Source organism: Malaclemys terrapin, chromosome 12, assembly GCF_027887155.1.
Source record: "Malaclemys terrapin pileata isolate rMalTer1 chromosome 12, rMalTer1.hap1, whole genome shotgun sequence".
Classification (NCBI taxonomy): Eukaryota; Metazoa; Chordata; order Testudines; family Emydidae; genus Malaclemys; species Malaclemys terrapin.
The window spans coordinates 50,255,831-50,278,415 of record NC_071516.1 but is presented as its reverse complement, the minus strand read 5'-3'; the positions used below and the strand labels follow the sequence as shown (position 1 = coordinate 50,278,415).

General features: G+C 65.9%; 2 protein-coding genes across 3 annotated transcripts; one reads left to right on the top strand and one right to left on the bottom strand.

The window, feature by feature from the left end:
- Window positions 1-515: 515 nt before the first annotated feature.
- IPO4 (importin 4) lies at window positions 516-13,451 on the top strand. Of its 2 annotated transcripts, XM_054045692.1 has the most exons (31): window positions 516-639; window positions 827-913; window positions 1,041-1,120; window positions 1,219-1,260; window positions 1,499-1,628; window positions 1,891-2,070; window positions 2,746-2,811; window positions 2,926-3,027; window positions 3,305-3,388; window positions 3,552-3,704; window positions 3,831-3,884; window positions 4,168-4,277; window positions 4,557-4,665; window positions 4,949-5,078; window positions 5,332-5,445; window positions 5,733-5,849; window positions 6,982-7,105; window positions 7,189-7,300; window positions 7,627-7,748; window positions 7,928-8,005; window positions 8,110-8,167; window positions 8,372-8,477; window positions 8,899-9,092; window positions 9,342-9,395; window positions 9,812-9,937; window positions 10,180-10,388; window positions 10,676-10,808; window positions 11,032-11,136; window positions 11,467-11,536; window positions 11,682-11,813; window positions 11,887-13,451. In XM_054045692.1, exons 1-30 carry the CDS (start codon window positions 571-573, stop codon window positions 11,810-11,812), a joined length of 3,249 nt encoding a protein of 1,082 aa, XP_053901667.1. In that variant the 5' UTR covers window positions 516-570; the 3' UTR covers window position 11,813; window positions 11,887-13,451. The 2 variants fall into 2 exon arrangements, with proteins under 2 accessions (XP_053901667.1, XP_053901668.1); XM_054045693.1 differs by lacking the exons at window positions 516-639; window positions 827-913; window positions 1,499-1,628.
- A 421-nt stretch (window positions 13,452-13,872) lies between these two features.
- On the bottom strand, window positions 13,873-22,358 carry REC8 (REC8 meiotic recombination protein). The gene is given in 20 exon segments (XM_054045258.1): window positions 13,873-13,964; window positions 14,116-14,222; window positions 14,311-14,418; window positions 14,489-14,555; window positions 14,880-14,928; window positions 15,167-15,285; window positions 15,356-15,422; window positions 15,967-16,104; window positions 16,187-16,278; window positions 16,357-16,448; window positions 16,670-16,821; window positions 16,824-16,949; window positions 18,083-18,152; window positions 18,394-18,439; window positions 19,440-19,494; window positions 19,950-20,064; window positions 20,481-20,556; window positions 21,422-21,564; window positions 22,093-22,161; window positions 22,303-22,358. Coding segments are annotated over 20 exon segments (1,839 nt in total).
- Between the last annotated feature and the right edge of the window lie 227 nt (window positions 22,359-22,585).

Here is a 22,585-nt window from a genome sequence, read left to right as displayed (position 1 = left end):
CTGTGCGGGACTCGCTGGCTGCTGAGTCCCGGCCCCTCCCCCCGGCCTGAGCCCCCCATTGCCGAGCCCCTCCCCCGCTGAGCCCCCCCCCGGCCTGAGACCCCCATTGCCGAGCCCCTCCCCCGCTGAGCCCCCCCCGGCCTGAGACCCCCATTGCCGAGCCCCTCCCCCGCTGAGCCCCCCCCGGCCTGAGCCCCCCCCATTGCCGGCCCCTCCCCCGCTGAGCCCCCCCCGGCCTGAGACCCCCATTGCCGAGCCCCTCCCCCGCTGAGCCCCCCCCGGCCTGAGCCCCTCCCCCGCTGAGCCCCCCCCGGCCTGAGCCCCCCATTGCCGAGCCCCTCCCCCGCTGAGCCCCCCCATTGCCGGCCCCTCCCCCGCTGAGCCCCCCCCCCGGCCTGAGCCCCCCATTGCCGAGCCCCTCCCCCGCTGAGCCCCCCCCATTGCCGGCCCCTCCCCCGCTGAGCCCCCCCCCGGCCTGAGCCCCCCATTGCCGGGCCCCTCCCCCGCTGAGCTCCCCCCGGCCTGAGCCCCCCCATTGCCGGCCCCTCCCCCGCTGGTGCCACCCCCCCGATGGAGCCCGGCGGGCTGGGCCGGGTCCTGTCCGACCTACTGCAGCCGGACAATGCCCTCATCCAGCAGGTGGGGGGGGGGGGAGAACCCAGGAGTCCGGGGGGCTGGCTGGCTGAGGGGGTGGGGAAGAGGACGCTGGGGGGAGGTGGCCTCGCTGTGGGACCAGGGGTATTGGGAAGGGAGTGCTGGGGGGCGCTGGGTTGGGGGGCAGGGGGATCTGGGCCCCTCCGTGACAATCTCTGCTGTCCCCCCCAAGGCTACGGCCCAGCTGCGTGAGGCCTTCAGGCACCCTGAGGTGCTGTCCCAGCTCTGCCAGCTGCTGGTAGGGGCCCCGGACCCCCAGGTGAGTGATCCCCCCTCCCCTAGGGGATCCCCATCTCTCCCCCGGGGTCCCCGTCCCCTTGTCTGACCCCCTCCGCTAAGGGAATCCCCCGCCCCCTTCCCATCCTCTGTCTGACTCTGCCCCCCAGATCCGGCAGCTGGCAGCCGTGCTCCTCCGCCGGCGTCTCACCAAGCACTGGCGGAAGCTGAACCCCGAGGAGCAGGACAGGTGGGTGCTGGGGCGCGAGGGGTCTCCCCCCTCCTGTCTGATGGGGCTGGGGTTCACCCTGCCTGACCCCCCCTCCCTTCTCTCTCTCTCTCTCTCAGGCTGAAGAGCTTGGTTCTGGGAGCCCTGCCGCAGGAAGCAGAGTGAGTGTTGGGGGGGCGATTTCCTGCTCCGCAGCCCCCTCCTCCCCCCCCCCGCGGTCCCTGCAGTCCCTGGACCCCCTGTCCCCATCCCCCCCTAGCTCCCACTGCCCCGTCCCTCCATCCCTGCAGCCCCAGAGCCCCCTGCCCCCCATTCCCCTTGCAATTCCAAACAGTGTGGGGGTCCCCCCTCTATCCCCCGCACCCACCTGTGTCTCTCCCCCCCCCCCCCCCCCCCCAGGCACCAGGTCTCCGTGGCCCTGGCCCAGCTGGCCGCGCTGCTTCTGCGGCACCAGGGGCTGGAGCGCTGGCCCCAGCTCCTGCAGCTCATCCAGCAGGGGGTGCGTGGCCCCGACCCCCACCACCGCCAGGTAGGGGGGGCTCCAGCTGGGGGGCGGGGCAGGGAGCCGGGCCAGGCTGTCTTTCCAACCCTGAACCCCGCTCGATGGAGCTGCTGGTTCTGGGGACCTGGTCAGGGGGCTCCGATCTGGGGGAGGCCCGTTGGGGATTGGGGGAGGGGGTGTCAGGGGACTGTGACTGGGGGGGAGGCCAGGCGGGGATAGGTGGGAGGCTGTGATTTGGGGAGTTGGTAGGTGGGGGGGTTCTGACCCACAGGGTCTTCCTCCCCTGCAGATCTCGCTGCTGGTGCTGAGCTCGGCGCTGGAGTCGGACCCCGAGGCCTTCACCCCCCACTACACCGCCCTGCTGCGTCTCTTCCACAGCGCCCTGGGCCAGCGCGGCCAGCCGGGGGCGCTCTACTACAGCCTGCGGGGGCTGGCAGCCATGGCCGCCGGGCTCGGCTCCGACCACCTGGTGAGCCGCGGCCCCCTGAGCCTCCACCTTCCCCACCGTCCCCCTGAGCCCCTGCCTGGCCCCCCTGCATCCCCCTGAGCCCCTGCCTGGCCCCCCCGCATCCCCCTGGGCCCCCCTGCATCCCCCTGAGCCCCTGCCTGGCCCCACCGTCCCCCTGAGCCCCCCGCGTCCCCCTGAGCCCCTGCCTGGCCCCATCCATCCCCCTGAGCCCCTGCCTGGCCCCACCATCCCCCTGAGCCCCCCACCTTCCCCATGCACCCCTGAGTCCCGGCCACATCCCCTGAGCCCCCTGCTCGCCCCTGCCTTCCCCATGCGCCCCTGAGCCCCCCATCCCCTGAGCCCCCTGCCCACCCCCGCCTTTCCCACATGCCGTTGAGCCACCACCCATTCCCTGAGCCCCCTGCCTGCCCCGCCTTCCCCACGCACCCCTGAGCCCCTCACCAACTCCACACACCCCAGAACTCACCATCCCTCCTGAGCCCCTCACCAGAGCCCCCTATGCGCCAGAACCCCCTGGGCCTCCTATCTGTCACCCACCATGCCCTGTTCCCTGGAACCTACCGATCCCCTATCCCCTGACTCCCCCAGCCATTCCCTCCTCCTGCCTCCAGGAGATAGGGGGATCCCTGTATCTCGGGGGGTCCTCCCTCATCCCGTCTGTCTCCATCCCCCCAGAATCTCATGCGCTCCCTGGTCCCGAAGATTATCTCGGCCGTCAGGCAGCTGATTCCCGTTAACGAGGTGAGGGGGGGGAATGAGGGGTTATTGGGGGGCACTGGCATGGGGGAGGGGCTGGGAGGGTTGTATGGCGTGTCGAGGCCCCTGACTTGGGTGTGTCCCCTCCCTCCCCCCCAGGTGCACGCCAGCGAAGCCATGGAGGTCTTTGACGAGCTGATGGAGAGCGAGGTCTCAGTCATTGTCCAGCATCTCTCCGATGTCGTCGGCTTCTGCCTGGAGGTGAGCCAGGGAACCAGGGCGGCCGCGAGCCTCCTCCAGCCCGCGGGGACCCAAGCGTCCAGGTGACCGCGAGTCCCCTCCCCCTCTGCAGGGGGACCCAGGCATCTGGGCAACTCCCTGAACACACCCACCCACATGGCCGCTCGCGCACACAGCTTCACAGGGTTACAGAGATCCCTTCTGGGGAACCCAGGCATCCGGGCAATTCCATGAGCTCCATTCCCCTAGCGGGGAACCCAGGTGTCCGGGCAGTGCCAACGGTTGCTCCTCTCCCCAGGTGGCATCGAACCGGGCGCTGGGGGACGCGCTGCGGGTGAAGGCGCTTTCCACCCTCAGCTTCCTCATCAAACTGCGGGGCAAGGTAGGTGAGCCGGGGGCTCAGGGGGGTGAGGATTGGGGTTCGGGGAGGGCTGGCTGGGAGGAACGAGGGGGGGCCGGCTGGCGTGGGGGGTTGGGATTGGGAGGCTGGGGGCGGGTTCAGGCCTTGGGCGTCAGGTTCTGCCCCCCCCCCCCCCCCCCCGCAGGCTGTGCTGAAGCAGCGGCTGCTGCCCCCCGTGCTGGATGCCCTGTTCCCCATCCTGAGTGCGGAGCCCCCCCCGGGGCAGCTGGACGCCGAGGACCAGGAGGGCGAGGACGAGGGGGACGAGGCCCAGACCCCCAAACATGTGGCTGCCCAGGTGAGCCCCCCAATGCCCCCCCTGTGCTGGGGGTGGGCTGAGGAGCCCGGGGGAGGGGACCCCTGGCTGGTACGGGGGGGAATCCGGAGCCATCGCCCCCCCCGTCACCCTCATTTCTCCCTCCAGGTGATCGACATGCTGGCCCTGCACCTGCCCCCTGAGAAACTCTTCCCCCAGCTGGTGAGAGCCTGGGGGGCGGGGCTGGGGCTGGCTGGGGGCAGAGCAATGGGGGGGCCTGGGGCTGGCTAGAGGGGTGAGGCTGGGACAGGGCAGGGGGCGGGGCCTGTGCCTCACTGGGGGTGGGGCCTGGGGCTGGCTGGAGAGGTGAGGCAGGGGGTGGGGCGGAACCTGTGGCTGGCTGGAGGGGGAGGCTGGGGCAGGGGGCGGGGCCATTGGAGTGGGGCAGGGCTTGTGGCTGGCTGGGGGGGCAGGTAACAACCCCACCTCTTCTGTCCACCCCCAGATGCCGCACCTGGAGCCGGCCCTGCGGAGCCCCCATCCCTACCAGCGCAAGGCCGGGCTCATGGTGGTGGCGGTGCTGGCCGAGGGCTGTGGGGATCACATCCGCACCAGGTGGGCAGTTCCCCTGGGGGGAGAGGGAGACATGCTGTGGGGTGCTGACTTCATGCGGGGGGGGGGGGGGGTGAATCCTGCTGGGGGGCCCATTTCTGCTCTGGGGGCCACTGGACTCAGCAGCAGGGGGCTGGGTACGCAGTGTTGTCCTGTCCCCCAGGGGGATCGCCGCTGGTGGCCCTATGGGTCATAGGACACATGCTCGGCAGAGCCCATTGTGATCGGGCGAGGGAGGCTTGTTTTGGGGGGGCCCCTGACTGGCCCCTTCTGCCCCACCAGGCACCTACAGCCCCTGCTGGGGGTGATTTGCCAGTCGCTGGCCGACGAGAGCCTAGTGGTGCGGAGTGCGGCCCTCTTCGCCCTGGGGCAGTTCTCGGAGAACCTGCAGGTCGGGGGTTGGGGGTGGGAGCGGGGGGGGGGCAAGGGGTGATGGGAGGGGGCCAGGGCAGGGAGGGGTACCATGGGGGTCACAGGGTTATTGGGGTGCTGGGGGAGATTGGGGATCACAGGGTGATGGGGGGGCTAGGGCTGGGGTAAGGAAGGGGCACCAGGGGGTTATGGGGAAATCGGGAGGGAGGCTGGGGCAAGGAGGCATGACTGGGGGGTGGATGGAAGAGGGGGTCATGGGGTGATGGGGGGGCCTCTGACTGACTCTCCCCCTGCCCCCCCAGCCCGACATCACGGCCTATGTGGGGGAAGTGCTGCCGTTGCTGCTGTCCTACCTCGGGGGGGTGGAGCTGGCACGGGGGGGCCACCTGGCCAAGGCCTACTACGCCCTGGAGAACTTCGTGGAGAGTCTCGGTGAGGACCCTGGTGTCCGGGAAAGCTCCCTGCCCCTGTCCTGGCTGGGGGACCCTGGGGTCCAGGTCACCCCCTTCTTTCTTCACTTGGGGAACCCAGGGGTCCGGGTGCACCACCCCATTCCCCTACCTGCCTGCTGGAGAACCCAGGCATCCGGGACACCCTGGTGCCCCTGACCCCTGGCTGAGGAGCCGCCCCCCCTCCCCCCCCAAACCCAGGTGTCCGGGCAGGGCTATAACCTCCCCTCACGCAGGAGCCGGGATCGAGCCGTTCCTGCCGGTGCTGATGGAGCAGACGCTGGGGACCCTGCGCGCCCCGGGGGGCCCCCGCCCCAAGGAGCTGGCCATCAGTGCGCTGGGGGCCATCGGTGAGTGACACCCCCTCCTCGGTTTCCCCCCACGGCCCCCTGGAGCCATGGGTGAGTGACTCCCCCGAACAGCCCCCCCTCAGCTCCCCCACGGTGCCCTGGGTAAGTGATCCCCTGAACCGCCCCCCTCAGCTGCTCCCCCTCGCTCCTCCCAAGTATCCTAGGGGCCAATGGTGAGTGACTCCCAGGCCCCCTTGAACCCCCAGCCCCCCCGGCGCTCAGCATCTCCCCCGTGGTGAGGTCCATGTGCCCATCTGACCCCGGGTCTGTCTGTCTGTCCGTCGCAGCCTCGGCCGCCCAGCGCGCCATGGGGCCGTATCTGCCCCACGTCCTGGAGCAACTTCGCCGCTTCCTGCCTCCCGCCGCCCCCCAGGAGCAGCGCCCCCTGCAGTGCCAGGCCGTGGGTGAGTGACCCCTGACACCCCCCCCCCCACCGATCCCTAACCCTGCCCCCCGCCGCCCCCCAGGAGCAGCGCCCCCTGCAGTGTCAGGCCGTGGGTGAGTGACCCCTGACCCCCCCCCACCAATCCCTAACCCTGCCCCCCGCCGCCCCCCAGGAGCAGCGCCCCCTGCAGTGTCAGGCCGTGGGTGAGTGACTCATAGAGTGTGGGGGAGTCAGGGCCCTGCATCCCCCCATCACTTCCTGCGATTCACCGGGATTCTCAGCCAGCCAGTAACACAGAAGGTTTATTAGCCGACAGGAACACAGCGTAGAACAGAGCGACAGGACCCCTCAGTCAGGTCCATCTTGAGGGGCAGGGAACGTAGGTGCCAACTTTCCCCGGCGCCAGTGGGTGCTTGTGGCCCCCACCCTGCCCCCATTCCAACCCCTTCCCCAAAGTCCCTGCCCCCTCGGACCCCTTCCCCAAATCCCCACCCCGGCCCCGCCTCTTCCCCAAGGGCGCCGCGTTCTCCTCCCCCCCCCCCCCCCCCGTTAATCGGCTGATTCACGGCGCAAGCGCTGGGGGCCGGGGGGGGGAGGCAGGGACGCAGCATGCCCAGGGGGAGGAGGCGGAAGTGAGCTGGGCCGGGGGCGGGGTGCTGCAGCACCCACCAAGTTTTCCCCGTGGGTGCTCCAGCCCCAGAGCACCTGGGCCCCCCTCCGTTTCCCCAGCCAGCTCCCAACTGAAATCTCCAGCCCCTCCCCTGCCTTTGTCTCTTCACCTGAGCCCTTTGTTCTCCATCGGTTGCCAGGAGACAGGGCGTCAGCCATTCGCTGTGCAGACACCATCACACCTGCCCTCTAGGGCTCTGCACCAATCACACCCCAGATCCCCCCCACCTAGATCCTTAAGAACTGCATAGGGGAAACTGAGGCACCCACACAGTACTCAGAGAGAACATTAAGAACATTCCCACTTTGTCACAGTGACCCCCTAACCCTGCCCCATAAGCCAACCTCCTCAGCCCCCCACCAGTCCCTAGCCCTGCCCCCCCCCACCACCCAGGAGCAGCGCCCCCTGCAGTGCCTGGCTGTGGGTGAATGCCCCTCCCCCCCCCCCCGGCCGCGGTGTCTGACGCTCCCCTCCCCCGCAGAGACGCTGGGGGTGCTGGTGCGGGCGCTGGGGCGTGAGGTAGTGGGACCCCTGGCGGAGGAGAGCTGTCAGCTGGGGCTGGGCCTGGCCGAGGGGCAGGACGACCCCGACCTACGGCGCTGCACGTGAGTGACCCCCCCCCGCCTCCCCCAGGTGGTGCGCCCCTCCCTCCCCCGACCTGCAGCCCCTGACCCCCGTCTCCCCCCAGGTACAGCCTCTTCGCCGCGCTCTCCTGTGCCATGGGGGACGACCTGGCCCCCCATCTGCCCCGGATCACCACCCTGCTTCTCTACTCCCTCAAATCCACCGAGGGCCTTGTGGTGAGTCCCCTGCCTCCGCTCCTCCAGGGCTGCGAGCTTCCCCCCAAACAGTGCCCCTGGCCGGCCTCGGGGCTGGGCACATCGTCGTCTCCCCCCACCACCACCATGACCCCCTGGCTGTACCTCGGAGAAGGAAGTGCCCCCCCCCCAGGCCGTGCCCTGCTGGCTAGGTGGAGGAGGGGACCTTGGGGCTGCGAGCTTCCCCACAGCGGTGCTCCCGCAAACCGGGGCATAGGGGAAGGGACTCAGGCTGAGGGGCACCGGGGGGTGTTGGGGGAAGGGGAAATGCCCCCTATCGTGTGATGACCTGCCCCCGTCGCCCCCAGCCCCCTGCTGGGGACACCAGCTCCTTCCTGCTGTTCGAAGACGAGGAGGAGGAGGCCGAGGTGGAGGGGGAGGAAGATCTGGACGGGGAGGACGACGATGAGGAGGAGGAAGAGCTGTTCGGGTATGGGGGGGCTTTGAGGTGGGGGAGCCCCGGGGAGGGGCTGAGGGTTGGTGGAGGGGAGGGGAGCCCTGGGTGGGGGTGGAGTTGGGGGGCTAGAGAAGGGGGGCCAGTAGGGCTGAGGTGTGGGAGGGGCACTTGGGGGAGGCCCCCCGTCTGACCCTGCCCCCTGTCCCCCCCAGGCTGAGTGTGGAAAGCGCCTACGTGGACGAGAAGGAGGACGCTTGCGCCGCCCTGGGGGAGATCGCGGTGAACGCCAGGTATGGGGGGGGGTGTCTTGGGGCGGCTGCCCTGGGGGGAGGGAGTCTGGGGGCCAGGGGGGCTGTATCTCCCGGGGCCTAACCCGTCCGTTCGTCTGTCCCAGTGTCGCCTTCCTGCCCTACCTGGAGAGCTGCGTCCCGGAGGTCTTCCAGCTGCTGGAGGTAGGCGGGGGGCAGGGGGGAGGGGAGGATTTGGGGGGCAGTGGGGGGTTAGCAGTAGGGGGTGGGGGTGCAGGCGGGGGGGGCTCAGGGTTAACCCTTTCCTCGCTGATCCGGGGTGATGCGCTGTGGGGAGCCGATGGGGTAATGGGGGGAGCAGGGAGCTGTGACACCCCCCCCCCGCCTCAACTTCCCCTCTCCCTCCAGTTCCCCCACCTGGGGGTCCGGAAAGCTGCCTACGAAGCCCTGGGCCAGTTTTGCATCGCGCTGCACCGGGTGTGCGAGCGGGACCCTTCTGAGCCCCACGCCGCTGGTGAGTTAGGGTGGGGGGGGGGGTCACAGCCCTGGGATTTGGGATGTTGCTGGGCTGGGGGGAACACGGGTGCACCGCCGGGGGCGGCTTGCAGCCCCAGGGTCGGTGGGGGGGTTTGTGGGGGCTGGGGAAGGGGGGTCACTGCAGGGGGAAGCTCGCAGCCCCAGGGCCAGGGTGGGAAGCGTGCAGGGCGGGGGAGGGGGACACTGCAGGGGGAAGCTCGCAGCCCTGGGGCCAGGGTGGGAAGCGTGCAGGGCGGGGGGAGCTTGTGAGGCACCGTGGGGGAAGCTCACAGCCCCAGGGCAGGGGTGGGAAGCGTGCAGGGTGGGGGAGCTCACGGGACACTGTGGGGGAAGCTCGCAGCCCTGCATTGATCCCGGTGTCGTTCTCCTCCCCCCCCCCCCCCCCCGCCTCCCCCCAGCGCTGCAGCGGCTGCTGGGCCTGGCGCTGCCGGCCATGGCGCGGGGCGTGCACCGGGAGCGGGAGCGGCTGGTGGCCATGGCGGTGCTGGAGGCGTTGGGCGCAGTGCTCACCGCCTGCCGGCAGGAGGCGCTACGGAGCCCGGGGCGCCTGGCCGAGCTCTGCGGGGCCCTTCGCGCCGTGCTGGAGAGGAAGGTACTGGCCGGGGGGACACACGGAGCCTTTCCCCTCTGGGAGGGGGGTGGAACGTAAAGGGCTCAGGGGGGAGGACCGGCTGGCTGGGGGGCTGGAACATGGGGAGCGGGGGGGACCAGTTGTTTCGGGGTGGGGGGCTAGGACATGGGGGTCAGGGAAAGCCCGGCTGGTTTGGGGGAGGCGGGACACGGAAAGGGGAGTTTGGGGGTCCCAGTACTGAGCTCTCTTCTCTCCCCCCATCCCCCCCAGACGGCTTGCCAGGACGACGGCTTGGACGAGGAAGATGAGGAGGATGAAGAGCAGGTGACCTGGTTGGGGGCTATGTGGGGCTGCATGGAGCAGAGGGGCTGGAGATTGGGGGGGGAGGGGAGGAAGAAATGGGGAGTCTGGGGGGTTGCTGGTAGGTGGGGGCTGCAGGGCAGGGGATTTGGGAACTGGGGATCGGAGGGGTAGTCAGGGATTCTGGGGGGGTGCAGGGTGGGCACTGGGGGGGTGGGGGATTTAGGGGTCAGGGCAGGGGATTGGAGGGGGTTCTGAGGGGCCATGGGGGGTGCAGGGTGGGCGCTGGGGGGTGATGGGGGATTTAGGGGGCCAGAGGATTTTGGGATGGAGTCAGAGGGGTTGTTGGGGCTTCTGGGGGGCCATGGGATTGCAGGGCAGAGGGCTTTGGGGGGGCAGGGCCTGTGGGGTGCAGCTGGGCTCACCCCCGCTCCCCCCAGGCGGAGTACGACGCCATGCTGCTGGAGTACGCGGGGGAGGGGATCCCCGCTCTGGCCATGGCCGCAGGGGGCGACGCCTTCGCCCCGTATTTCGCCGGCTTCCTGCCCCTGCTGCTCAACAAAATGGTGAGTGTGTGTCTACCAACCCCCCTCCCCCCGGGGACCCAGGCATCTGGGCCGGTTTCCCCTTCTCCCATTGCCCCACCATCCCCGGGGACCCAGGTGTCCAGGCACAATCGCCCCTCCCCGCCACCCACCCCCAGGGATCTAGGGGTCCAGGCAGGTTTCCTCCGCTCCACTGAACCCAGGTGGCTGTGGGCTCCCCCTGCTGAACCCAGGCATCCGGGCCCCCCTCGTTCTCCCCCCAGAAGCCCAGCTGCTCGGTGGCGGAGCGCTCCTTCGCTGTGGGGACGCTGGCGGAGACGCTGGGGGGGCTGGGTCGGGCCACGGCCCCCTTTGTGCCCCGGCTCCTTCCCCCCTTCCTGGGGGCCGCCCGGGACTCTGACCCCGAAGTGCGCAGCAACGGCGTCTTTGCGCTGGGGGTGCTGGCCGAGCACGGCGGGGAGGCCCTGCTCCCGTATCCTGACCTACGGCGGGGGCTGCGGGATGTGGGGGGCTGCCTGACCCATGGTGGGGGCTGCATGGGGGTTATGCAGGTTACTAGGGGTCATCTAGGTGGATGGGTTGGGGGCCAAGAGGGAGTTGGGGGGGCAGGGAGGGGGGTATCGTCTGAAGGGGGGGGGTCTGACCTGGGGGGGGTCTCTGCTGTGGGGAGGCCAGGGGTACATGGGGGTGAGAGGCTGTGGAGTGGTTGGAGGGAGGGTCCCTTGCTGCTCCCCTTTTCCTTAACCCCCACCCCCCCAGACACTACCCTAAGATCCTGGCCTTGCTGGCGGGGGGCAGCGCCCAGGAGCCGAGCGCCCGCGTCCGGGACAACGTCTGTGGGGCCGTCGCCCGCATGGTCCTGAGCCAGCCCCAGGCCCTGCCCCTCAGCCAGGTGAGGTGGCACGATGGGGGGCTTTCCCCGTGAGGCAGGGAATGGGTGGCAGGGAATGGGGCGTGGAGCCTTGCCCCTCTAGGGGACACCGGCTGGTGGGGGGCGGGGCCTTTCCTCTCTAGGGGGCTCTGGCTGGCGGGGGGCAGGGCCTTGTCCCTCTGGGGGGCTGGCCCCAGCTGGCCGGGGGGCTAGCGGGGGTCTGTCTAACGCAGTCTCCCCCCAGGTGTTCCCCGCCCTGCTCCGCTCCCTACCCCTCACGGAGGATTTTGAGGAGAATAAAACCGTTTTCCGCTGCATCAGTTTCCTGTATGAGAACGCCCCCCAGCAGGTACCGCCCCATGGGGGGCCTGGAGGCAGGCTGGGGGGCTCCTGTTCCAGTGGTTGATGGGGACTGATCTGGGGAGGGGATTTGGATGGGCTGTGGGGGTCCCTGTTCCAGGAGCAAGGGGTCTTTTGGGGGCTCTTATCTGGGGGTTTGGGAGGGTTAAATCCCTGTGACTAAGGGGGTTTGGGGGTGTGAACCGCAATGGGGGCAGAACACTGCAGAGAGGTGTCTCCCCTTCAGGTGGGGGGGTGATGGGGGGGTTCCTCCAGTGGGTTACAGGATGAGGGTATCGGGTGGGATATCAGGGTCTCACCGCTGTCCTGTCCCCCCCAGGTGCTGCAGCAGGTGGGGGAGGTGGTGCGGGCCAGTAGCACTGTCTTGGGGACCGACCATCTCCCAGCAGGTAAGTTGGGGGGTGTCCAAAAGGGAGGGGGCTGGGGATCCCGCCATTGAGCAAGAGGGGGTGTTCCTTCCCCCTCACCTTCCCCTGCCTTGGGGTGTGGGATCTTGAGGGTGTCTCTCCCATCTAACCCCCTGGCTCCCCCCAGATGCCCAGGTCTCCCTTCTATCCCTGCTGCGGCATCTCTTCGCCCACTGCCCCACAGAGTTCCAGGCAGCCCTGCTGGCCCTGCCCCCCGACGCCAGCGCCCGGATCAGCGGGGCCCTCGGCTCAGCGTGAGGTGAGTGGGGCGGGACGAGGAGGTGGGGGGTCCTGCCGAGAACGACTCTCACTGCACCTTCTTTCCCCTCCAGGGACACGGCCCCTCCTTGCTCAAGTGACCCCTGGCGAGTACAGTCAAGCCCCTTCTGCCTGTTCTCCCCCCAAATGGCCAACTCTGGGCCCCCCAGATTGTTCTCATCACTGGGGAGGCCCTTCGGAGCATATGATTGAACTGTCTGCCAGTATCCAACACCATCGCGGGGAGGACTCAGTTTGTGGTCTCGTCTGCTCCGCCTGTCTTCTCACTCGCCATCACTGCGAAGGAGGGATCCGAGTACTCTTTGGTCACCAGTTGCCTGTAACTTTCACCCACTGCCCACGTGGAGGGGATAGCTCCTGTCATTCACCAGGGCTGCCTGTAGTTTGATTTCCTCCACCAATGTAAGAGCGAATTAGAGATGTGGTAGGAATGGATTCTGCCTGTACCTGTCACCAGTGGGAGGAGGACTTCAGTTACGGTGTTTGATCCTTCTTCCGCCTCTATGCAGCACTGGTGTGGGGAAAAAACCAAGTCATGTTGTGATCTGGTTCTGTCGGTGGTTAGCACCATCGTCATGGTATTGAACAGGATCCTCCCATGTATTTCACGGTGGATTTGAGGGGCAGTCTCACCTGTAATTGTTGCTGCCCTAAAGAGGGGGGTATTAGTCTCATTGTTATCCAGTTGACCTGTAGTTTTTGGATCCCGTTGCTTGCCTGTATTTATTCTTCCTCTGCTGATGGGAGTTGCATCACTAACCGGTTCACCTGTAGTTTTTTCACCTAGCACACTCATGAGATGACCATGTTCAGCTGCTTCACTGTTGCCAAGGAGGAGGATTTTGTCTGGCTGTTCAACCACTTCACCTGTTCTTTCACCCACCATGGCTGCAGGGAGTCTGAATCCTGTAGTTACCCCGGTTCGCCTGTTGGTTTGTCACCCCCAGCCAAAACAAGAGGGGATTTCTTTGCTCAGTTTGCCTGTAGCTTTTCACTAACCAGCATCTCACATGCGAGTCTGTCTTGCTGTTACCCATTTCACGCATAGCTGTTACTCATCCTATGGAGGAGTTGACTTCCAAGTGTGAACCAGTGTGCCTGTTTCATCCCTCCCCCACTGCAGGGGTGAGCCTGAGTTGCATTGTCATCTAGGTCGCCTGTATTTCTTCATCCGCTATCTACAGCAGGGTTTCAGCTTCAACATTAATATGCTGGAATGTATCTTCCAATGGCATGGGGAGAATTCAATCACAGGGTGAGTGGTCTGGCTGTGTCTTCACCTATCACCTCGAGGGTGGTATTGTCTCAGTGCCAGTCTGCTCTCCCTGTATGTTTTCACCTTGAGAAGTGGTTTCCATACTGTTTCTTAATCAGTTCACCTGTGATTTTACTTTTCACCTGCCGCTGGCCAGGTGTATTTAAGTCTGGTTGTTCACTTGGCTGATGTTCTACCCCTACCAGAGTAGCCAACACGCTTAGTGCTGGTGGTGTTTTGGGGTGGTTCTAGGTCTGAGCAATACCCTCTATTCCTGTATTTAATACCTCTTTGGTGGTGGTTGTTTTTTGATGAGAGAAAAATCTATATTCTATACCTTAGAATAAAATAACGTTTGCCTGAGACAGCGGGTCTCTTTGGGATTGGGGGAGGGGGAATGAACCTCCAGGTTGGGGGAAAGGAGGTGGGGAGGGGGCAGGGCGAAAGACTCATCCCCTGTTACCAAGGGGCAGAGGGGACATGGAGATGGTGAGCCTAAGTTCTGCCCCCTCCTGCAAGGGGGGCAGGTGAGAAAGGAAAGGGGGCTACTCAGTCCCAAGGGGGGGCTGGGGCGATGCTTGGCCTCCCTTTTGCTGGTGCAGGGAGGGGTCTGAGTTTGGGGTCTCAGCACTAGATGAAAGGAAAAAGCACCTGCTCCCGCTGCCCCCAAATAACTCAGGGGGCAGGTTGCTGGCAAAACACTTTAATTAGAACAGATTTGTAACGGGGGGGAGGGGAGAGCCCCATTCAGCCTGGGGAGCCTCTTCTCCCCCGGGCAGGGGCCCTAGCCCGAGCGGAATCGGGCCCCACGTTTGAGGAGAATCGGCCCGTAGGGCTCTGCCTGGTCCAACTGCAGGAACTGGAGCCCACAGAGAACTGCAAGAGAGGGGGGAGGAGTTAGGGCTGCTGCCAACACACCCACCAGGGCCCCACCCCCACCGGGGCTCACCCGGTCAGTAGGAGGCAGCAGGGCCCCACACCCCCTAGATCCCAACCCGCTGGCAGGGGGCAGCAGGGCCCCACTCACCGAGGCAGAGGTAGAAGATGCGGCTGGCAATGCTGCGTGAGGTCGTGGTGGGCACCAGGGACCGGAAATCTGTCTCCCCGACCTGCTCCAGCTCTGCGGCCACCAGCCTGGAGGGGAGACAGAGCCAGCGTAGAACCCAGGAGTCCGACACCCCCCCCCCCGCTCTCCCCCACCCAGTGCCAGGCCCTGGCCCACCTGCGGATGTACTCCAGTGTGATCAAGTCTCTGTCAGGGGGCAGCTCCAGGCTGACTTCAGGCAGCTCGGGGACGATTGGCAGGGCCTCCTCGGGCTCCGGCACCAGCCTGGGGATAGGGCAGAAGGTTAATGGGGGTCCTGGGGGGCTATACCCCTGTCCCTCCATTGGGGTCTCACCTTCTCTCCTCGGGGGTCACCAGGCTGGGGCGTGGCACCTCCTCCTCAGTGGTCTCCAGGGAGATCTCTGCAGGGGGCCAGGAGCAGGGGTTGGTCAGTGCTGACTGCCACCCACACTGCCCTTGCTGATGTAGGGGAGAGAAGGCCCTAGGGCACAGTGCCCCCCTCCAGCTCCCTCCCTGCACTCCCAGGTAAGCCCCCCAGCCTCCTCCCTGGGGCACGGTACCCCCTCTAGCTCCTTCCCTTGAGCCCCTAACCATGTCCCTACAATGCAGCCCCCCTTCCACTGAGCCCACTCGGTCCCCTCCTTGTGGCATGGTGCCCCCAGCCAAGTCCCCTGTCCACCTCCCTGCAGAATGTCGCCCCCCCCCCCCCCACATGAGCAACACACCTGAGGAGACCATCACAGGGATGCTGGGCTCTAGGGCCTCACGTGCAACCTACAAAAGAGGGGGACACTCACAGCCTGGGAAGGGGAGTGGGGTCCAGTGGTTAGAGCAGGGGGCCTGGGACGCCGGACTCCTGGGTTCTCTCCCAGGCACTGGGAGGAGAGTGGGGGCTAGGGAATAGAGCCAGGGAGGGGGACTGGGAGGCCGGACTCCTGGGTTCTCTCCCGGGCTCTGGGCGGCCAGTGGAGTCCAGGGGATAGAGCGGGGGCTGCCAGGGGGCCCCAGGTACCTCCAGTTCGCTGATTGGCTCTTCTTTTCTCTCCTCCTCGGCCCAGAGCGCCGCGTAGTCCACAGGCTGCAGGATGGCGCAGCGCTGCCACAGGGCAAGCAGCTCAGGGGGCAGCCAGCCTGGGGGCACAGACAGGGTGAGGGGGGTAGGGACCCAGCGCGGGGACCGAGGGAGCGGAGGGACACTCACCATATGTGGGGGCTCTTAGCAGCTCCGCTGGGGTCTGGCGCTGCCGGGCTGGCACCTCCACCACCACCTGGAGCAGAGACAGATGGAGTGGGGGGCTGGGAGCCAGGACGCCTGGGTTCTCTCCTAGCTCAGGGAGGAGGGTGGTCCTGAGGGCTGACACTCGCCGGGGGCCTTGGACTCGCTGGGGGACTGGCACTCACCAGGGGCCGGCACTCGCCGGGGGCCTGGGGCTCATCAGGGGGACTGGGACTCACCAGGGGTGTGGCACTCGCCAGGGGGACTGGGACGCGCCAGGGGGACTGGGACTCACCAGGGGTGTGGCACTCGCCAGGGGGACTGGGACTCGCCGGGGGGACTGGGACGCGCCGGGGGGACTGGGGCTCACCAGGGGTGTGGCACTCGCCGGGGGGACTGGGACTCACCAAGGGGGCAGCACTCGCCAGGGGCTCACTGGGGGGGCAGCACTCGCCAGGGGCTCACTGGGGGGGCAGCACTCGCCAGGGGGACTGGGGCTCGCCGGGGGGACTGGGGCTCACCAGGGGGACTGGGACTCATTGGGGGGGCCGGGACTCACCAGGGGGACTGGGACTCACCAGGGGGGCAGCACTCACCAGGGGCCGGCACTGGGCCCGCACATCCAGGATCTGTTTCTTGAACTGGTCCCGTGGGATCTGGGTCACCTCGTCCAGGAAGCGGAGCTGGCGCCGGGGGGTGCGCGGTGGGGCCGGTTCGTACACAGCCAGCTCCAGCTGTGGGGCGCAGGGGGGCATGGGTGAGCTGGGGGCACCCTGCCCAGGAGAGGCCATCAGCTGGCCCAGGACCCCTACTTACCTTCGGGCTGCTTGGGGGGCGCGTCACCCTGGGGGTCACAGCTGGGGATGGGGGAGGGGGCGGCAGTCCTGGCTCCCTCGGGGGGCTCAGCTCTGTGGGGCAGCACCCAGAGCAAGAGTTAGAGGCTGGAGACCCCCCTCGACCTTCCCCCCTTCATGCCCCACACTCACCGGGGGGTGGGGGTAGCTCCTCCTTCGGCAGCCGAGCCAGCTCCTCGGGCAGGATGGGGGTCTCCACCTCAGCTGGGGGCTCCTCACCCACCCTATGGGGAGAGACGGTAAGACCTCGACCCCCATTCCCTGCCCCTGGCCAGCCCCATCCAGGCGCCCCCTAGACGGGAAAGACCCCGACCCCCATTCCCGCCCCCCGCCAGCCCCACCCTGGTGCCCACTAGAGGGGAAAGGACCCAAGCCCCCTAGCCAACCTCACCCCGCCCTGGGGCTGGCGTGCCCTAGAGGGGATGCCCCACGCCTGCCCCCTTACCGGGTTGGGGGTGACAGTCTGGCCGTGATCTCGGCCTCCCGGGCTCTCATCTCCTCTTCCAGCTCTGGAGGGGAGAAGGAGGCGTGAGATGGGGCTGGGGTGGCGGGATGAGCCCCTTGCCCCCCCTCCCCAGCCCCCCAGGATCCCTGTGGCCTCCCCCACCTTCCATGGGGCGTCTCCTGGGGGGGGTGCGGGGTGAGGCGGGGGGCAAGACGAAGTCCTCCTGCTCGGCCAGCAGGTCGATCTCGCGTGCCGTGATCTCCGGGAGGTCGCGCTCGCCCTGTGCGGGGGGAGAAAGGGAGTGTCACATTGTGAATATGCCCCCCCGTCCCATATCCCCTATAACCCTACCCTGAGATCCCAGCCCCCCAGGACCTGGTTCCCCTAGGCTGCCCCCGATCCCAGACCCCCATAATCCCAAGATTCCCCCACATTTCCGCCCAGATCCCAGCCCCCATGGTTCCCCCCACACCTCGATTTCCAGCAGAATGATGGGCTCCGCCTCCTTCATGGTGATGATTTCGGGGGACACAACCGTGATGGGGGGTGCTTCTGGGTGGGGTGAGAGAGGGGGTGAGCTGGGGATTAACTCCCACCCTGATTCCCACCCACCCCCACAGAGCCCTGGGGAAATGTGGGGGGGCAATGACATCAGACCAGATCTTGGGGACATTAGAAAGGAGGGTTCGGGGGGCCAGGGAGACTAGCTGGGCTGGGCGAGCCTGGGGTTACTGGTTACACTGGGATGAACTGGGAGTGGGGCACCAGGTACAGTAAGATGGCTTTACTGGGATTATACTGGGCCACTGATTACATCAGATATGTGGGGGCCCTGGGCTTACTGGTTATATTGGGACAGTGGGTATACTGGTTACACTGGGATACCAGCTGTACTGGGCTACTGGCATTGCTAGGTTACACGGGTCATGCCAGGATGCCGACATCACCAGCCACACTGGGAAGCCAGAATGTCCTGGTTATACTGGGACACGGTGGTTACTGGTTATACAGGGATTCTGTGATTACTAGTTATACTGGGACACGGTGGTTACTGGTTATACAGGGATTCTGTGATTACTGGTTATGCTGGGACACGGTGATTACTGGTTATACAGGGATTCTGTGGTTACTGGTTATGCTGGGACACGGTGGTTACTGGTTATACAGGGATTCTGTGATTACTGGTTATGCTGGGACACGGTGATTACTGGTTATACAGGGATTCTGTGATTACTGGTTATGCTGGGACACGGTGGTTACTGGTTATACAGGGATTCTGTGGTTACTGGTTATGCTGGGACACGGTGGTTACTGGTTATACTGGGACACGGTGGTTACTGGTTAGAGTAGGATATGGGTTGCACTGGGACTCCATCCGTACCATCCCCCCTTCCCCACAACCCACAGACTCACCTGCCCTCCTGCGCCGGGGGGATGGGGCTGGTCTCTCTGGGGGGGTGGGAGCCTCCAGAATACATCGAATCTGGGGGTGAAGCAATGTCACAGGTCAGCCCCATCCCCCCATGACCCCAGAGGGGAGGCCTGGAGATAGTCACAAAGGAGGGGAGAGTCAGGCTGGGGGGCATCATTGCTGTTGCTGTGGGATGGGGGCATGGGCAGCAGAGGCACCGGGGGCACATGAGGGATGTCAGTGGGGCTGGGCAGCGGGAGCACGGGGGGTACCTGTGGGATGTCAGTGGGGCTGGTGGAGCATGGGGGGGCACCGGTGGGATGTCAATGGGGCTGGGTAGGCGGAGCACGGGGGGGCACCTGTGGGATATCAGTGGGGCTGGGCAGGCGGAGCATGGGGGGGCACCTGTGGAATGTCAGTGGGGCTGGGCAGCGGGAGCACGGGGGGGGGGCACCTGTGGGATGTCAGTGGGGCTGGGCTGCGGGAGCACGGGGGGTACCTGTGGGATGTCAGTGGGGCTGGGCTGCGGGAGCACGGGGGGGGCACCTGTGGAATGTGAATGGGGCTGGGCAGCGGGAGCACGGGGGGGCACCTGTGGAATGTCAGTGGGGCTGGGCAGCGGGAGCACAGGGGGGCGCCGGTGGGATGTCAATGGGGCTGGGTAGGCGGAGCACGGGGGGGCACCTGTGGGATGTCAATGGGGCTGGGTAGGCGGAGCACGGGGGGGCACCTGTGGGATGTCAATGGGGCTGGGTAGGCGGAGCACGGGGGGGCACCTGTGGGATGTCAGTGGGCCTCGGCTGCGGGAGCACGGGGGGGGGGGCACCTGTGGGATATCAGTGGAGCTGGGCAGCGGGAGCACGGGGGGTACCTGTGGGATGTCAGTGGGGCTGGGCAGCAGAAGTACGGGGGGTACCTGTGGGATGTCAGTGGGGCTGGGCAGCGGGAGCACGGGGGGTACCTGTGGGATGTCAGTGGGGCTGGGCAGTTGGAGTATGGGGGGCACCTGTGGGATGTCAGTGGAGCTGGGCAGCGGGAGCACGGGGGGTACCTGTGGGATGTCAGTGGGGCTGGGCAGTTGGAGTATGGGGGGCACCTGTGGGATGTCAGTGGAGCTGGGCAGCGGGAGCACGGGGGGTACCTGTGGGATGTCAGTGGGGCTGGGCAGTTGGAGTACGGGGGGTACCTGTGGGATGTCAGTGGGGCTGGGCAGCGGGAGCACGGGGGGTACCTGTGGGATGTCAGTGGGGCTGGGCAGGTGGAGCACGGGGGGGCACCGGTGGGATGTCAATGGGGCTGGGTAGGCGGAGCACGGGGGGGCACCTGTGGGATATCAGTGGGGCTGGGCAGGCGGAGCACGGGGAGGCACCTGTGGAATGTCAGTGGGGCTGGGCAGCGGGAGCACGGGGGGCACCTGTGGGATGTCAGTGGGGTTGGGCAGGTGGAGCACAGGAGGGCGCCGGTGGGATGTCAATGGGGCTGGGTAGGCGGAGCATGGGGGGGCACCTGTGGGATGTCAATGGGGCTGGGCAGGTGGAGCACGGGGGGGCACCTGTGGGATGTCAGTGGGGCTGGGCAGGTGGAGTACAGGGGGTACCTGTGGGATGTCAGTGGGGCTGGGCAGGTGGAGTACAGGGGGTACCTGTGGGATGTCAGTGGGGCTGGGCAGGTGGAGTACGGGGGGTACCTGTGGGATGTCAGTGGGGCTGGGCAGGTGGAGTACGGGGGGTACCTGTGGGATGTCAGTGGGGCTGGGCAGTGGGAGCATGGGGGGCACCTGTGGGATGTCAGTGGGGCTGGGCAGTGGGAGCATGGGGGGCACCTGTGGGATGTCAGTGGGGCTGGGCAGGCGGAGCACGGGGGGGGCACCTGTGGGATGTCAGTGGGGCTGGGCAGCGGCGGCTCCATCACCCCGAAGAAGGGGTCGGGCGCATCCTCTAGGACCTCCATCAATAACAGGTTGTCGGGGAGCAGCAGCCCCGGCCTGGGGGTAAATGGGGGTCAGAGCCCAGATAGAGAGAGTGACCCCCCTCAAAGACCCATGCTCCCCACACAGCCCCCCTGACCCCCACACAGCCCTCCTGCCTGCCCCCAAAGCCCCCCCATCCCCTGAACTGGTCCCCACAATCTCACCAGGACCTTTTCCTGCCCCCCACTGAGCCCCCAACCTGCTACTGAACCCCCCTCCCTCTACTCCCCTCCCCCACTAATCTCCTCCTCTGTGCTGACCCCTCACCACTGCTACGCTCCCCCCATGCCCTCTCCCTTGCCAATTGGCCTCCCACCTCCATACTGACGCCCCTACCTGGGGGAGGGGTTCCAGGCATATCCTAGGTGCTATGGGGGTTCAGGAGTGTCCCAGGGGTTATGGGGGGCCCCAGCCTTCTCCCCATGACTCACTGTTCAAGGTCCCCCATGTCGATGCGGATCTGCTGCTGGGCCCTGCTCAGGCGCTCCAAGGTGTGCTGGATCTCCTCTGGGGGGCAGGCAGGGGGTGGGGGTGAGACAGGGGGCTGAATCTTCTCTGGGGAGCAGGCAGGGGGTGGGGTGAGATGGGGGGCTGCTTCTCCTCTGCGGGGCAAGCAGAGGGTGGGGGTGAGATTGGAGGGCTGGATCTCTTCTGGGGGCAGGCAGGAGTGGGAGGTTGGAGGGCCTGGAGTTCCTCTAGACGGTGGGGGTGAGATCGGGGATTGGAGGGGATACACATCAGGGGGACAAATCTAGACCACCCCCAGGGCTTGTCTACATGGTGTCTTAAACTAGTTCCTAAACCCAACCCAAGCTCAGTTGGAAGTGAATTAAGGGCATCTACATCCCCTTCTGCTAAACCGCTTCAGTATCATACCCCGAACTCCACTGGGGCCATTGCTGAGTGCAGCTCTGGCTGCCTGAATCTGCATCAGTCACCTCGCCATCGATGGCTCTTAATCCAAATTAAGAGAATCCACACACCTATTTAGCTAAACCAGTTTCACACCAATTTCAGGTTGAGGCTAGAGTTGGATGGGAAATTGATTTTTGGAACTTTTCAGCAAATTTAAATATTTTTTGGAGGGGGGGGTGGAAATGGGTGGGTCCGAGGGGCTGTTCCCCAAAATCTGGCGCTTAGTGAGAGGTGTCTCACCAAGGGGGTGAGAAGTGGGAGCAGGGGGCCTTGAAATTGGAGTGGGACGCCTCTGGGGGGCATGACCCCCCCAATTGAGAGTTGTTGCCTTGGCAACATCACACCAGCTGTCTCTCCATTTCCCCAACATGCCCACCCAACCCTCCTGCTGGGCTGAACTGGGGAATGGAGGCGGTGGGGCCAGCTGGGATGGTGGGGTTTTTTGGAGGGCACTCACCGATGAGGTAGTGGCACTGTCGGCTGTAGACCCGCACCACCCCATACTGCAGCTGGGCAGAGAGATAGAGGGAGAAGCGGGGCCGGGGGGCAGAGGGCGTGGGCGGTGGGGCCTGCACCAGAATGTAGGACAGGATTTCTTCGCTGCGCCGACCCGTGCCAATGGGAACGAGAGAGAGAGAGTCAGTGCTTCTATCCATCCTCCTCTTCATCCCTCCATCATCTTCATCCTTCCTTCCTTTCCTCCACCGTCTTCATCCCTCCATTCATCCACCATCTTCATCCCTCCTTCCATTCCTCCATCCACCATCTTCATCCCTCCTTCCATTCCTCCATTCACCCTCCTCTTCATCCCTTCATCTGTTCCATCCATCCACCATCTTTATCCCTCCTTCCTTTCGTCCACCGTCCTCTTCATCCCTCCATCTACCCCATCCATCCATGCTCTTCATCCCTCTTTCCTTTCCTCTGTCCACCCTCCTCTTCATCTCTGTCCGCCCCCACCCATCCATCTCTCCCTCCATTCTCTCCATCTATCCCTCTTTCTCCCGCCCGTCCTCTAGATCCTACCCTTGTCCATCCCTCCGGCCCTCCATTCCCGCTCCATCCATTCAATCTCCTCCCTCCGACATCCATTTCTCCTCCCTCCCTCCCTCTCACCACGACACCCACCATGTTTGGGGCACATTCACTTTCAAATATTCCCTCTTCACCAGCTTGGTGCCACCCGTGGCTGCCAGCCTGGGATGAGGGAGAAGGGGGTTAAAACGAAGGTGGTGAGGTCACCTGCCCCAGATCCCCCCAATCCACCCACCTGGATCCCCAGAATAGATACACCCCCCGTATTCCTCTTTGGCCAGATCATGGAATGAGGGGCATTACCAGATGGTAGCAAAGCGGCCTGTATGGCGCTGCAGGACATTGGGGTAGTAGAACATGGTGGTGCTGGGCTGGGGGAGCTAAGCGGACCCCCAAAACAGCCTCCTCAAAGACCCTGCAACCCTGTATGAGGCTCCTCCACTACTGAAATGGGACGTTCACAAATCCTACAGAGTCAATAGGACCCTGAAAAACCCTATAGATTCAGCTGAACCCCCAAATATCCTGGATTCTGCAGCACCCCAGCAATCTTATAGAGTTAGTGGGACCCCAAAATATTGCAAAT

Bases quoted from the DNA above. Each gene is read 5' to 3' on its own strand.
- IPO4 (XM_054045692.1), top strand. From the start codon at position 571: ATGGAGCCCGGCGGGCTGGGCCGGGTCCTGTCCGACCTACTGCAGCCG. The intron at 914-1,040 runs GTGAGTGATCCC...TCTGCCCCCCAG, and splicing joins TAGGGGCCCCGGACCCCCAG to ATCCGGCAGCTGGCAGCCGT. The intron at 10,389-10,675 runs GTATCCTGACCT...CCACCCCCCCAG, and splicing joins GGCGGGGAGGCCCTGCTCCC to ACACTACCCTAAGATCCTGG.